The sequence below is a fragment of the Hyperoodon ampullatus genome (assembly GCF_949752795.1).
Source record: "Hyperoodon ampullatus genome assembly, chromosome: 8".
NCBI classification, from domain to species: domain Eukaryota; kingdom Metazoa; phylum Chordata; class Mammalia; order Artiodactyla; family Ziphiidae; genus Hyperoodon; species Hyperoodon ampullatus.
In genome coordinates this window covers 77,659,641-77,676,511 of record NC_136921.1, presented here as the reverse complement: position 1 = coordinate 77,676,511, position 16,871 = coordinate 77,659,641, and the positions used below count along the sequence as shown (strand labels likewise).

The 16,871-nt window shown below is 33.4% G+C and overlaps 1 protein-coding gene across 10 annotated transcripts in view; it reads right to left on the bottom strand.

Moving 5' to 3' along the window:
- SLC4A10 (solute carrier family 4 member 10) overlaps positions 1-16,871 on the bottom strand; it is a gene marked incomplete at both ends in the record, with an annotated part of 305,510 nt that overhangs the window by 21,072 nt on the left and 267,567 nt on the right. For all 10 annotated transcript variants that reach the window (XM_079709598.1, XM_079709601.1, XM_079709599.1 and 7 more), the window contains 5 exons: positions 917-1,168; positions 8,227-8,388; positions 9,411-9,524; positions 11,060-11,221; positions 16,489-16,594. In XM_079709598.1, coding sequence (XP_079565724.1) covers positions 917-1,168; positions 8,227-8,388; positions 9,411-9,524; positions 11,060-11,221; positions 16,489-16,594 — 796 coding nt within the window. The remainder of the gene's footprint in view (positions 1-916; positions 1,169-8,226; positions 8,389-9,410; positions 9,525-11,059; positions 11,222-16,488; positions 16,595-16,871) is intronic.

Genomic DNA, 16,871 nt, shown 5'->3' with positions numbered 1-16,871 from the left:
ATCATTTTATTCTCTGTAATTACTTATATAACATAGAAATTAGTTCTTGCAAATTGTGTAAATTATTAAATAAATGTAAACTTGTATAAATTATTAAATAATTCAATTAGAATTTTCAAATTATGGACAACTAAAATGAGTTATAATTTAAAATACAATTAACACACCTTTGAAGTACCTGTCAAAATTACATGACAAAACAATTACTCTTTAATGCTCTTTAAAATGGATTCAACTATTTTATTTTATTTTATTTTATTTTATTTTATTTTTTTAAGGATAGAAGTGAGACATACTTTATTTCATAAATTGAGATTAATTTTATACACAGAAAAATAGCTGTTAGTAAAATTATGATGGGGTTTAATAAACCCAAATACATTCAGGAAGTTCAGGATTCAACTACTTGAAACATAAAAAAATAAGTATGTATAATAATGATGTTCATGTAGTAGTTTTATGAAACATTTAAAATACAAAACTGCATATGTGGCCATGACCATGACATTGCTTATCTCTGCACCTCCACCTTATATTAAGTAATATTAATTGCAAATATATCTGTCTACTGACAAGAAAATAGAAACTTTATTTTGTGTAGGCCTACAGTAAACTCAGGTCACAGGTCAGTCAGAGATGAGTGACTCTTTCCCATAACCTGATTTTCATTTCAAAATTACAATAATAATTTCCACATCAAATTTTACTCTGCCAGATTAAATTTTTTATGTATTTAAGGATTCTAAAATATAGCACATAATTTCCCTTGTTAAGAAGCTATATAAACATGGTAAAAAAAATTCATCACATGCCATACAATATTTACAAATTGATGGCTTAGATTCAAATGAAATTTCTTAAACAATAATAAATATATTCTGCCTTCTCGCAAATTCATAAAGGCAGATTTCATTACCTTCAGAATACTGGTCATAAAGACTGACGAACCCATAAGAATAAAAATCATAAGCCCAGTAACCCTTTGCTCCCGAATGCCAAGAAATTTGGGTTGTTCTCCTGGAGCTGAACATTCTGATTCCAGTTTTAGGCTGTTGACATGAGTGATGGAGAGGACAGTGGCAGCCACAAACCACGGCAGGCCCATGATGGAGCACACACCAAGCATGACAGCCACCATTAATAGATCCAGATGGTACCCACAACCTTTCTGTTAAGAGAAAGAAAAGAGGATTCTCATACTACCTGAATTTGGCATAGAGACCAATGACACCACCACCATGGAATAGTAAAGAATAGAAAAGAGATACTATCTTGAATCTTGCATAACTGATTCTAAAATGCAAAATAAATTAAAAAGATAACAGTCTCAAAATATATAATCCACTTAAAGAAAAGTTGCAGGTGTTCCTACTGCAATTATGATTATAGTGGCTTCTACATATTTTAATAGGTTTAATGTAATTCTGGCTTAATTGTACATTAGTTTCCATTCTATTTCTATTGAATAGATAAAGTCATTATCAAATACAGTCACTTCACTTTGGTTCCTTAAATGGGCAGGTTAATTTGCAATTCATATGTCTAGTCTTTCATCATTAATTCATATGAAAAATATTGAGCACCAATTATATACCAGGCATCAGGCTGAGAAAACAAAGTATGGGCTGTGTTCACAGCAGAGCTAAGAATGGCTTGGTTGTGACTAGAAACCACTTCCTGACAATACCCAAGAAGCCTTTCTGTTAATATCTCCTAAAGAAAAACTCTTCTTAAACCCTCAGTTTCCAATTGCCCTGTTTTGTCTCAATGGCTGACTTTTACTGGGAAAAATAATATCATAGAACCTAAACTTCCATATATACTCATTTTTATCTTAATATATTACTACTGCATCTTGTTCTCATCTGTTTCAGTTTCAGCACTGGAAAAATTTGGCCTCTCCTTAAAGTGATAATTTTTGTGTTTTCTATCTCCTCTATGATCCTCCTGTGCTATCACTGGCCTCCAGATGTTGCAAACTTCGGAGCTTTCTTGAACCAGGCAAGAAATGTAAATGAGGAAAAATGGGTGCAAGGGACATGTGGAGGTGTGGGGACCTGGAGACTGCTCCCTTGCGGAGGGTGATTAGCTAAGAGTTCTCTGAGGAGACAAATTGAAGAATGGGGAAGAACCAAGTTACCCTCTTCCTCCATCCCCCTGTAGGAAATTGACAGTGTAAAGCCTCAGAGGCAGCGAATTCTACTTTACATTCCAACTCTTAATGACTACTTCATGAGAGGTAATGTAATAAAGTGCTTAAGGGTATAAGTTCTGGAGACAGGTGGCCTGGAATCAAATGCTGGCTCAACCAATGATCTTGGGCAAATCATTTAACTTCTTGTGCCTCTGTTTCCCTATCTGAAAAATGGTGATGATAACAGGAGACATCTTGCTGGGTTATTGTGAGAATTAAATAATTTGCAAATGATTTTGCACATCATTTAGAACAATGTCTGATATATTAGTAAGTACCCACTAAATGTTAGGGGCTATTATATTCTAGCAGTTGAACAATACATTTTTCTTTTGTACTCACTTGTTTCAAGGATCCTCAATAAAAATATATAAATGTTTCTTAAGGGCAGGTAAACTTGTCATACAATTTCTCAGTATATCTCAGTTTTTAGTGCAATCATTGACATACAATAAGCAATCAAAAAGTTACGGATTGACTTTTTAAAAAGGAAATATGCATTACTGAAACAGTTTATAGAATCAAACAGGTATAATTTTAAAATAAATATAGCTGTTAAATTTATTATTATGAACACGAGCAAAAATTATCCATTATTCTAGATGAATAATTTTGGCTTTTCTTACAGGCAGTTTTACCAAGCTGCAAGCAGTTTCTAGTTAATCTGAAAGCTATTATAGCCTGGAGGGTGAAACATACTGAGTATTTGATGTTTATTTGTCATGGCAGTGTTTTCTTTCTGCTATTTTATTTTGCTGTTTTATTAAGAAAAACACCCTTAAAATCGGTTGTACTTCCTTCCCTTTCTGCTTATCCCTGACAAATTATAAAAGTGTAGGAGATGACAGCGAGGAGAAAATGAGAGATACCACATAAGGACCTTTTCCTCCTGTATTGTCACCAATTCCGTGGCACCCCTCCTTGGGTCAGCTTAGCTGGGGCAATGCTCCAGTTCACCCAAATGCCTAAACTCAATTTCCCTTGTGAATATGACTCTAGAAACTTTTTTTGCTAGTAACTCAGGAGAGGTTTTCATTATTAAGAGATGGAGGGTGGGAAGAGAAACACCCTGGTGTCAGCATGACCAAAAAGTTGTAACTAGCTTCACTAGGGCCATACTCTGGTCCCCTGGTCCTTTTGCATTTTGGCAAATGTAGTTGCATAGAACTCAAATTTAAGTCCCATTAAAGGACCACATCTTAACCAGTTAGAGGAGTGTTTTGTCCTAGGAACTCTGGAGTGTGAAGAATATAGAACAGCGAAGGACCTGATCCTTAAGCTTCCACCGCTGAGGCAATACAATGTGAATGGTGCCCTCTGGGTGGTTTTGCAAAGTCGTGGTACTGCTAAGAGAGAATGGAAGAGGTGCAAGTAGCTGAGAGGTAAACATTAGAGGAGGGCAAAGGACATGGGGCCTTGAGAGTCAGGCTTGTGCGTTTAGCACACCCTGGACTCTCCCAGGCTCCATGCTCCCTATGGCTTAATAATATGAGGAAGGCCTTCTTCATGAGAGCGATTTCCTACAGCTCTTGTCTTATTGTTTTAAAAATATGATACAAATGTAAACAGTGGGATTCTAGATTGCAGGAAGCAGACAAAATAATGCTTTCCGAGGGAAGAATTTCCTTTTTAAATTTAGAAAGCAAGCTTTGTAAAGTCCAAGTAGATAATAAAAACAAAAATACAATTTCCCCCTGATTATGTTATACAACAATGGGAGCATCTTAATTTAATGTGAATCAAAGGAAATAAAGCAGTTCTGGCACTGCCACTAATTAATCATTATCCTTCTTCTTGCCTTTCATTTAAAATGTCTTTAAAAACATGGTCTTTGTAACCATATTATTAGCTGATAGGCATGCCAGCCAAAGGGAAGTATCCCTTTGTCAGAGAGAGAACTGTGCACCTTCTAACATATTTCTGTAGATTTTTTTTCTGAAATAAAGACAGAACCAGAGCTTCTATTCTCACATTCATCCATGAATCACAGGAAATGGACATATGGAAGGAAAAGGGAGCATAGCAACAGGTGATGCTGCACCAGACCCCACTAAAACCAACATGCAGCAAGACAAGAGGCCAGCCAAGAGGACCATCTGATACCCAGATGCCACTGCTGAAAAAATTCGTCTCAAAGCTTGGCAGCAATTTCCTGCATCTGTCAAGTTAACCACATAAAAGACTATAGATTGACATGAAGAACCAGGCTGACAAAGAGGGCAAAAAAGAACATATCAAATGCCATAATCATCAAGAGAATATAGTGCCAAATGAATGTTGCAAATGCATCCATTTACTCAAGTGATCTGGAATTGTATTGCTGTTTATTAAAAATGATGTCAAAAGAAGCCTGAACTGTCTACAGAAACATGTAGAAAAGCCCACGGTTGTATCTTAACAGAAACTTTCTTTTCTGAAAGATAATATCTATCTATTCACTTTTAGAGAATGTACTTTTTTTTAAAAAGTGGATATTTTTAATGCTTTTCAAAGGGATTCAGTTAACCAATGCTTATTCCACTTCTCTAGGGAAGAAACAAACAAATGAGAAATGCTAGAGAGAGTATGAATTTACGTCTATATACAATATAGATGAAATTTGCATTCTCAAGTTTTTACATTTGCAACTTCTGATACTTTTGAATGACCCAAAGGATCATGAGGTGCAGTGAGTTAGAGTTTTGCTAATCTTGAAATTCTTCATTCTGAGGGAGGAGTTAGTCACTTAGCCTGAGTTGGGGCTAGACTCTTCAGCTCAACACAGCTTTATTAAGTATGCAGTATTACAAAATGATAAAGAGATTTTTAATGGCAGGAAAAAATCCTCTAAAAGAAAACCAACTACTGGATTTGGTAATGGAAGTGAAGAGAAAGTGAAAAGATCTAAAATATAAGTTTGGGAGAGAAAAAGAATGAAATGATGAATTTCTAGGTGACTCAGATATGTGATGTAGACTTAGATACATGATGTGGCCTCTACCAGGTGCTTGATACAGAAGGTAGAAATCATCATTCATTAAACTATCTCAGGGAATGCTCCAACCAAGGTAAAAATGGGTTTTCAAGGGAGAGAAGAAAATAAGTAAAAGCTGAAAATGTGGTTAACTTGTGGTCTGGGGATATATTCAAGAAACATGTGTCTTTTTGTGACAATGTGGTTTAAGTTAAAGCCAGAGACTGTGCAAACACTTCAGGGAAGCAACAGGCGGGAGAGCGGCTATGGAACAAACCATTACTCTGAGTAAAGAACATTCTGAGAAAGTGATTTTTTGCTGTTATTAACAGGAAAATCAGTAGCAGCAGACCACACTGTAGTGAAGCATAGAGAAGACAAGGGTTAAAGGCCAAAAAAAAAAAGTGTTCAGTGTAGATAAAATATGTCTTCACTGGAAGGAACTTACTTTGCAAATATCCATATCCAAGGAGGAGAATGGGGTGTTCAGCCTCATAGTGGCCAAGAAAAGACTAACTCTTCTGCTTGTGGCAATGTAGCAAGGTTTATGATTAAGCCAGATTTGCTGTTTACTAAATCCAGGCTATTAAGAGGTAAAATATGAATCTTTTGATTACATAGCCATTTGTACAATAAAAAGTAATGTACAAATAATGTAATATAGTTTAATAAGATAGTCTCAAGTTTGTTTCAGTGACAAAAATATTAAATGTTTTAGTTCTACATTTAATTTTATAAATGCAGATACTTGAAAGGACCACTTAAAGAATGCTTTATTATATTTTAGCTCTTCTATACGATATGTAAAGGGGAGGTAAATATAGTATATTTGTTGATCTGGAGCTTTGGAAAGTCTGTGAATGTCAAGGGCCTACCATGGGCTCATGAAGAACAAGGAGCAAGCAATATGTGATTTATAAGGTGGAGAGATCTGGAAACAGCAAGCATACAGGACAGCCAAAAAAGGTAACATCACCCTTGGCAATTCTTCATTTACTTCCACATTCTGTTTTAATGATTCCACTAATATTTAGAAAAAAATTTTACAAGGAAAATTTCTCAGTTAAATCAATGATATTTCTGTCTAATTATAAAAGCCAAAAAAAAAAAAAAACCAACTTCCTTTGAAAGGGAAACAATGATTACATAATTTACTTTCTTTCTAAAACAGGAGTCTTTTAGATCATTTTAAAACATGTGCCATACAAGGAAATATATATACTGCCGTTAAAAATGATAATGTAGATTTATATTTATATTGTTGGCATTGGATAATTACCATTATAATGCTCTTATGTAAAAACAACAAGCAACATATGTAGTATGAAAATACATATTTTGGTATATAATAAAAACAGAAATGGGAAAAATAGAAATGTTTTCAGTTTTAAAAAATAAACTGGTGTCTAGGAAAAATGTTTTCCTACTTCTTAGAGAGTAGCAGACTAACAGCATTCAACATTAAGTTCTTAACACCGGTTTTATAGATCTACTTAATCAACTACATAACTTTAATAATTAAGTTGTGGTGGTATTTGCTTTTGCAGAAGGCTGATATTTTAAAAGCAAATAATATTTTTGAATGATTGATATTAAATAAGTTGACTATTAATTTGGAAGTCTGAATTTCTTGTTTTGAGAGCTTTAAATGATTTAAAGTTTCTAATATTGAATAATGTAGTTCAGCAGTATTTTGGAGCCAGCTCATACAGACTTATAAGAACCAATTGTTTAATTTTCATATTTTTCCTGCCAATTGATGTCACTTTGGTAGCTTGAAATGGGCCACGATGGGAGTACTCATATCATGAAAATCGGCAAACATTATAAATCAGGGTATTTCTTTTTATACACAGAGGACTGGTTGTTAAACATGTACCAGCACATCACTGGTCTAGTTCCTAAGGCTTCATGTGATATTTTGGTAGAATACATATTTAATAATCAAAAATTTTTTTGACAAAAACAAGAAGTGAATATGAACTCATTTTAAAAAAGGTTTTGAACATGCTTAAGTTACTTTCTACAAAGAGAATAAAGAATGCTCTTTATTTTAAGAGAGACACACACTCTCCCCAATATAATAGACAAAATTCCTTTTCAGTAAGATTTATTACAAATAACTGTGCTTTCTTATACTTATGTCATTACTACTTCCCATCAAATAGTTCAATCAGATTTTTAAATCTTTCTAACAAACATACTTAAAAATTCTATAAAGTATGATTTCTGTTGCTCTGACAATGAAATTTTTCCTAGAGTTTAAAGAGGATGTGAAGATAGCTGACAATTATCCCATGATACTGTTTTTGTAAGGTTTCATTCAGAGTACTTTTAACCATTCAATGATGTTTTTGATTTTATTTAACATATTCCTATAAATGATAGTGCTCACATTACACATCTCAGGCAACTTGCACACCAGTGAACAGCTAGTTTTTCACAGTTGCAAAATGGCAGGGTCAGAATATAATAAATAAGATACATTCATATTTATTTTTTGTAAAAGAAAGTCATTAAAATCTGCACTAAAACTCAACAAAGATGTCACAAACTATAACATTTATCACTGGGTTTGATGTCATAGACATTATAGATGGAGGAACGACTAAAGAAAATGAGAATTATTTGAAGATGTAATTTGTTCCAAAATGAATGCAATCTAATAGACATACTTAGGGTCAAATAGAGAAATAGAAGAACCCCAGACGTAAGACAAATTGGTAAAGCTACACTTCACCAAAATAGATTATTTCATTACAATGTGTTAACCATGGTAAAGAAAGCTAGAACTTTGGCAATGTTTTTAAATTTTAAGTCCTGGAGGTAGGGTTCCAGAGTTCAGAGCTCAGCCAAGTGCTATAAATAAATTAATTAATTAATAATTAATTAATTAATTTAAAACTTATCGTAAGACAAAGTACCATGAATATAGAAAATAAAATTATGAATCTGAAAATATTTTAATATTTCACTATGCAAATGACTATAGAATACAAAATATAATAAACATCAGTATAAAGTATAATTGACATCAGTTGAATCAATGATTTACATTAAAATGGATGTTAAAATATACCTTTAGCTTATGCTCTTTTCTGTTGATGATGACGGCTGTAATCTGTTGGTCCATAAAAATTAGAATAGTACAAAGTAAAGCTGGAATAATAGCAGCTATTACTGTCCACCATGGATTTGGACCTAAAGGTGTAACAAACCAGCCACGATCATCTCTTGTGGGCTGTGAAAAATTAAAGAATGCACAGTTATTAACTGGATTAATGAATACCTAATCAAATTGTCTTACAGACAATACTAGGAAAGTCCTAATTATAAACTGATATGCCAAGTGAATTATATATTTAATAATAATAATATTCACAAAGCATTTATAAGGTACCAGACACTATTCTAAGTGCTTTAAATATTTTAACTCATTTTTTCTTCACAACAGTCTAAAGAAGATACAGATAAGGAAACGGAGGCATAGAGAGGTTCAGTAAATTTTTCAAGGTCCCAAAGCTAGTAAGTGGTGGAGATAGGGTTTCAATTCTGACAGACTGACTCACAAATTTGTGTTCCTAATCAATACCTATATTAAATAAAATCATATTAATATTTATCATTTATGATTGGCAAATTTATTTACATTTACAAATATCACATTGACCACTGTGTATAACTCTTATTTTAGATGTGTATCCAGGTCACTATGTAAAAATGTCAAAGAGATGTTTGGTCACATCATGAGGCTCAAGGGAAAGGTTCAAACATGGCTGGTGCCTGAGATGAGTCCCAAAGGAAATCATTTTGACAATTCTTTGAGGAAGTCCCTAGCTCTTTTTGATAGGTGAGAAAACAGGTTCAGAGAGGTAAAGTAACTGGCCCAAGGTTGCATAGTTAGTAACATGGTCTGAACTCTATTCCAGACCTAATTTTATCTGTTTTCAAGCCCTATCCACTGTGCATTACCCTTACTTTCAAAATGCTTCCTTATCTTTTAAGAATATAGATATTCCCACTGGAATAACTGACAGAAAATTTTTTCAAGCTGCCTCTAGGTTTTCCATTTCTGTGATTTCTATTTTTTTAATATTAGGCCAAAATTTTAGTCATGCTGTGGGCATTTTATTTACTGTTATATTAATCTATATTCTTTATATTTTCATGAAAATCCCAAGTACTAGGGTTATAGCCATCATCTGAATAAAAATTAGACCTACAAAGATGGAGAGATGACAGTAAATCCTATGATAACTTCACCTTGAAAACACTTGGTACTTGTAGTTTTGGAGATGGGATCCCAATGGCATAGTCAATTAAAACCATACACAGAATCGTAAGAAAGACAGCAAAGTCGCTCACTATGGATCGAACCTAAACATAATGAAAACACTTGTCACTTGAAGGAACTATAAATAGTGAAGAATACTCAGGAACATAATCTAGAATCACACTTTATAAACACTTTATGACATAATATCATAATATTATATTTTATGCATACTATAATATTACTACTAACTCTTGTCATATTTATAGTTATGTATCTCTGTCATTAGGATGAATACACACTCAACATTTTCAAAATGAGGCATTATGGAATAGCTACAATGGTGATTATGCTGTTTTCAGTATTTATTTAAAATCTAAGTTTATTATGGGAATCTTGCGTGATACAATACCACAGCAGTGCTGATAAAAATCTAAGTTTATTATGAATTCCGGTATGTGAATATTTATTTCACAGAATAAGGTTGCATGGCTAGAATTTCACTATATTTTAGTACTCTTTTTCACATAGGTAACATTTTAATATGATAAACCTGAAATACCATAAAATAAAATTATCTATTTTTATTGAAGAAATAATATTTTAGTTCATCTGAGCTACAAGTATGGCAGCAGGTAATTTGCACAACAGAGTAAGCAAATTTAAAAGTTATTCTATGTAAGCCAGTTTTTAAAGGCATTTCTCTTTTATAAAGCCTTCATTGAGAAAAATTCTTAAAAAATAATCAACAAGATCTGCCTTTTATTAGGCTGCCTTTATGACGCACACACAAACACATATAAAATGCAGGAGTTTGATACAAAAAATAATTCTATATTAATCAAATTAAGCTTTGGGGGGAAAGAAATGAATCTTCCACCTTACGGAAGGAAGAGGTAAGAAAAACAGAAGTTTCTCTCAAACAGCAGTTCTTAAAACATTTTCCCAGAGTAGAATTTTCCTCACAATTTTTAGCTCATCCCTAAAAAGCTTGTTTTCTTTCTTTTCTTTCTTTTTCTTTTCTCCTTCCTTCCTTCCTCCCTCCCTCCCTCCCTTCCTTCCTTCTTTTTTGGCTGAGTCAGATCTTATAGGTGTTACTTTGCAGTGTTAAATATTGAACTACGCTGTTTCTCTGTTTACTTTCCTTTCCAAATATGCAGATGCAAACGTGGTGGGTTAGGCGGAGGGACTGACACTTTAAAAATGAAAAAGAGGATAGTGTTCCAATGAGTCTTGCAGGGGCTTTCCCAATTACAGAATGTAACAGTGGCTCCTATGAGGTGTCTGTCAGGCTGGAATAGTTCCCACTGTTCACTGGGCAAGAAAGTGACAATCAGTAATGCAGTGTGTGCTTTTGAGTTCCAAAAATGAAAGTGGGAAAGTGGGAGTTTATCTCTGGGATTTGAAGTTAGGAGATAAGCCTGGAGGGAATGCGTACTCCTAGCACTGTATCACAAAATGCTTTCTCTTACCTCCCTCACCATGCCCACTCCTAATCTGGCAGCTCAATCACACAAAAACCTTTTAGTGGCTCCTTTAACGACAGCAATAGCTCTTTCTTTTGTCCTAAAACACACATGACTCCATACATGCTTTATGTTGGTTCACATTTTGATCAGAAAAAATGTAGTCTAAGTACCTTGGTTGGAAAATAGCGGCTAGTCTTGAACTGCTTCAGTGTGGCTGACAGAGTAACTGTGGAAAAGAACAGGATCACTGACCAAAATAGAACATCTGGAACATATGGGTGCTCATGGCCACAAGCTCGTCCAACGTACTCCCCATGTAATGATTTGCATTCCTGCCAGAGGAAGTAAAACAAATGGAGCTATTAAGAAAAAAAGTGGAAACGTTTCTTTCAGAAAACTAACATCTTAAGATCACTTGCAGTTGAGTTGCTGAAGTTGTTCAGTTATGGCTCCTATTTGGATAGGTAGTGAGCAATATGAACCACTTCTGAAATTCTTGCCTTTTCAAATTAAGTTTAAATCTATAAAACTAACTGATTTATAAATCACCATCTTAATGAATTTTCACATCAACCCTATAAAATAGGTAGTTGTTATTATTTCTATTTCATGTCTGAGGAAACTGAGGTGTAGAGAAGTTAAGTAATTGGCTATGGGCTCACCGCTGCTGGGTGGCAGCAGAGTTGTGATACAAACATGATACTCCTTTGGTGGGAATATTATTAAAGAAGAACAATGATTTTGTAGAATTATCTAGTCCAAAAGCTCCGAAGAAAGGTGAGAAAAGCAACAAAAAACTATGATACATTATTATTGGAGTGAAACTGAAAGTCAAAGATGGGGCTCAAATTTAAATTATAGAACAAAAAAGAAAAAGTTAGTATAGGAGCAATGCAAAGTTCATATTTACTATGACTTCTTCATGGTCTTTTTTTTTTTTCCTGGTATATATTTTATAAGCCTCTGAAGGATCATTTCTAATTGCTGCCTTAGCCATGAGGTGGCAGCAAAGTCAAAAAAATTTCCTTTCTTGGAGAAAAAACAGCATTTTAAACATTAATATTTTGAAATTAAAACTTTTAAAAAAACGTTTTGCTTTTTACTATTTTAATTTAAAGATTAGAACACTAAATTTTAATTTTTTATTTCAAAACAGAGAAAAGAATGGTTTAAGTGATCCAGTGACCTTGTTAGTACTTGAGATATCTGGACCTGAAAGAAACTGAATTGTGCCATATACTTAAAGATCTTAGAGAAAAATATGGACTGACGGACTGATCACCAACAGAGACTCTCCAATGAACAAAGCTTCAGGCCCTGGAGTCCTTGTATAGCAGAAAACAAATATCTTCAAAAGATTCTAGACTAAATCACAGATTGTTACATGGTTATCCAAAAATAAACTAGTAAAATCTACTTGGGGCAGCTACCCCTAAGGCTAGGATTCTTGAGAAATATTGTTTGTATACTTTATAATTATCTAAGACAATTCCATTCCCTTTTCTAATCTAACTGCAAATGCTACATTCTTTGCTAGCTAAAGTTGAATTCCAATTATCTATGTTAAGTTAATATAGAGCACAATGACTTGGCTAATTGAAAAACCAAAGAAAAATCCCCCAGGCCTTAATTATAGCTTTAATTTTCCTTCTCTCAAAACCCTGTTAAAATAGATAAAGTAGCAAAAATGAATCCTTGAATTTTTTAGTCCCGTCTCTTGCCCCTTGTCCAGAGATACTAGTATAGCAATTACTAAGCTAAGTAATGGTTAAGAAGAATGGATAAATATAAAGAGGAGCTAGAAGCTCTGTTGTAAACACATTATCTAAATATTTGTGATCAGTCTTTTGTGCAGATATAAAAGTCCTCCAAGTCTTGGACTTGGCTGGGTCTTGTTCTCAAATCTTAGGAACATAGACACCATTTAAAGGATCATTTAACTGTCTTATAATATATAATACATTGCCAATAGCTTGCCTAGTTACTTTAATTCAAAGCAAATTTGAAAAGCGTATTTATTTTTTCTTCCTTTTAGGGGGACAGTATGCTATTTAAAAAGGAAAAATTGTGAACTACTAAATTCTACATTTATTTTCTGGTTTATACTAACTGTACCTTTAACACACACACACACACACACACACACACACACACACACACAAAACAAGTACTGAGATTTGGAAGAGAAAACTAAATCCAAATCCTGTTCTCTTATTTTGAGTCTCACATATGGTTTCACTTACAAAAATGAAAAACTGCTTGTTGACAAACTCATTTCTACTAATTATTCTTCAACACGTTCTAAGTTTCAGCAGTGTTATAAGTCGGTAAAAATTAAGTTTGATAAAATAAGAAATTAAATTTGGCATTAGTGTCCTGCCCCTTACTTATATATAAGCTAAATATGTAATTCTGGCACTAAAACAATTCTTAACCAATTGCTAGTTAATTGCTTGTGAATATTTTAAACCTCGCCTAGGAATTCCTTTATAATGACAGATTTTGAGATACTGCTAAAAATATATATAAACATAGAAACCTAAGTGTTCTAGCTTGCTATAAAACACTTGAATTAGGCATTATTCACAATAGCCAAGATATGGAAATAACCTAGATGTCTGTCAATGGATGAATGGATTAAGAAAATGTAGTATAAATATATAACGGAATATCATTCCCTTAAAAAGGAGGGAAATCCTGCCATTGCAACATGGATGAATCTGGAGGACATTATGCTGACTGATATAAGCCAGACACAGAAAGACAAACACTGTATGATTTAACTTACATGTGGAATCTAAAAAAGTCAAACTCAGAAGCAGAGAGTAGAATGATGGTTACTAATGGCTGGGGAGAGGGGAAAAATGGGGAAATATGGGCCGAAGGGTACAAAGTTTCAGTTATGCAGGATGAATAAATTATGAAGATCTAATGTATAACACGGTGACTATGGTTAATAATATTGCATTAAATAATTGAAATTTGCTGAGAGAGTAGATCTTAACTGTTTTCACCAAAAAAAAAAAAAAAAAGGTAACTATTTGAGGTGATGGATACGTTAATTAGCTTGATTGTGGTAATCATTTACGTCATATACATACACCGAAACATCATATTGTATACCTTAAATATACACAAGGTATAAATTACAGTTCATGAGATATGTAACAATTCAATTAAAATTTATCACATGAATAATATACAAAGTAAATATTACATGATTATTTTTACAAAACTAGTTATAATAGTCATTAGCACAGTGCTTTATTAATACAATGTTTTTGCTGATACTAATGGTTATACTGAGAAAAGAAATCCCAGAATAACAATTAAGACAAAACAATTTTATGGCCCTCATTGACTTAAAAATTGTAAGATTTTTTCATTATGTAGCATTCCCTTTGGTGATAAATGCTATTTTGGTCAAGGTTAGCAATTACCTATCGCAAAAACTGCTTTTAACTAATGAAAAATAATATGAAAATTTCTGCCAGAATGTTAACTCCTAGTACAGAACTTAAAGAAAAAAACCACAGTGCTAGATTTGCTTTGATTGCAAAATATTTTTCACTGTACTCTGCTTGACCCTAAAACTTCTAATATTTAAAATTAACTCATGGCTACCTAGATCAATTGTGCTATGAGTCTCTTTGAAAGTTATAATTCAGGGTTTGCTACTACATGGAATGAATATTATTATTTAATATTAAATTATTCAAGACTATAAAACACAGAGTAAATTATCATGTTAAATAATTTAGAGATGAGATTATTGGGTTACTGTATTGTAGGGGACACCAAGATGAGGGACAAAAGCAAGGGACTCAAGACATAATATCTTTATAGTTTACAAAAGGGAAATATAAATGGAAGATGCACTGCTGAATGGATCAACCACAATCCCATGTCTAAATTCTGAATAACTGTAGCATTCTTTCTTGTTCAGCTCATCATTTCTTTTATTGATCAATTTAAATGGCTCTCTGAAAGGAAACAGTTTGGTAATGTTATTTTTTCTAAGAAAAAATAGGACAGAATAAATGTGAACTATAACAGAAGAAAACAACAAAAGTAAGTGAAGGCTTATTTTAGAGCAAATGACTAGCATAAGAGGAAAGGTAGTAAAATATAGGTCAAGATAGAATTTTAAACAGAAAGTAAGTAATTTGATTTTGATTCTGAAAGAAAATATTTAATGAGGAGAATTGAGAAAATAGGCAATAGGTCAAGTGCTCTTACAAGAATCATGTTTAGAGTTTTATAATATTTGTACAACAAAAAAGATTTCTATTTGTCACTAATTGGCTCACTTACTAAATGATATATTTTTCACAAAATGAACTAGAATTTATATAGTTTTATGCCCATGGTTATAATGGGATTTGAGCTTATATGGGTAGATAAAGTGGCAGAAGCTTTGGATTGTAATGTTTGTAACTGGGAAGAATAGAGAAGAAACTAGAATGACTCAGATTTTAATACTTATTAAAACCAGAACACTTTCGATTTTTCCAATTATGAGATTTGATTGACCAGAAGTAAAGGATACAAATGTAGATGGAAAAAGAGGTGCACAAATATTGCAAGAGATTAAGAAGAATTGAGAAATTCAGCTATGAGGGGGAAAAAAGATACCACAAAAAAAGAGGAAAGCCAAAAATATTTTTAAAGGTATAAGATTTAACTTTGATAGGTGAAAAATATGTTGCCATTCTCTTTTTTGAATGGAGGATAAAGAGAAAATGGAAGTAAGAAAATCTTCCTGAGGGAGGTGCCAGAATTTTATTAAGAAAAGTGACTTTTGTTTTCCCAAAAAGTTAAATATTTACACTAAAATATTAACAAACATCCCCTCCCCCTTAACATATTCTGAACAGCTGGAGCAGCATTACAGAGTAAAGTAAAAGCATTCTGGGTTCTTTACACAGAAGGCTGACTTAGTTCTGCCATACGGTTTCATTTAGGTCAACACTACTCTTATTTAATGTGCTTTCAGTTAATCTAGTCACATTATGCCATATATGTGTGCTTTCAGAGTAACTCAGACCTAATAACTACTGGAAAAACTTAATAATGAAAGAAAACCTCAGTATACTTATGCATACTTGAAATGAATGAAATCAAAACCATCACTTTTATAATAGTATTTGTTTAAAACACTTAACTTAGTGGCAATAATTCATTCAAAAAGTCAATAAAAGCCCTTATAGTAATAAAAGTCAAGGTATGACCTATTTTTCTTTTTTAATTAATTAATTTATTTATTTATTTATTTATTTATTTATGGCTGCGTTGGGTCTTTGTTGCTGCATGCAGGCTTTCTCTAGTTGCAGCGAGCGGGTTGTGGTGTGCGGGCTTCTCATTGCACTGGCTTCTCTTGTTGCAGAGCATGGACTCTATGCGTGCGGGCTCAGTAGTTGTGGCTTGTGAGCTCTAGAGCGCAGGCTCAGTAGTTGTAGCACATGGGCTTAGTTGCTCCGTGGCATGTGGGATCTTCCCGGACCAGGGCTCAAACCCATGTCCCCTGCATTGGCAGGCGGATTCTTAACCACTGTGCCACGAGGGAAGTCCATGACTTATTTTTCAGTGTTTCACTTACCGACACAGTTAGGTTCTCCCAAATTATGTCAGAGGCAGAAATATTGGACTCCCTCCATTCCTTCAATGTATCATTGCTAGGATTATGTGGTTCCACACAGTTACACCTGCAAAGGCAAAACAGTGTCTTTTGTGAAGTATCTTTTTGTCACCATACTTAAAACAAATGTGTGATGGGTCCTTCTTCCCCAGTCACAGCCTTCCTCCATCTGAGAAATAAGTAGGTAGGTCATCCTAAACTCCAAAACACACTATTTTCAGACAGAGGATAGATATATTGCTAGGACATTAGATCACTTCTAATGTTTCCTGGAATGAGAGGTCATTCCCTCTCTGTCCCCATCAGAGGAAATTTTTTAAAGTGTAGGTTAGAACACAGGGCTT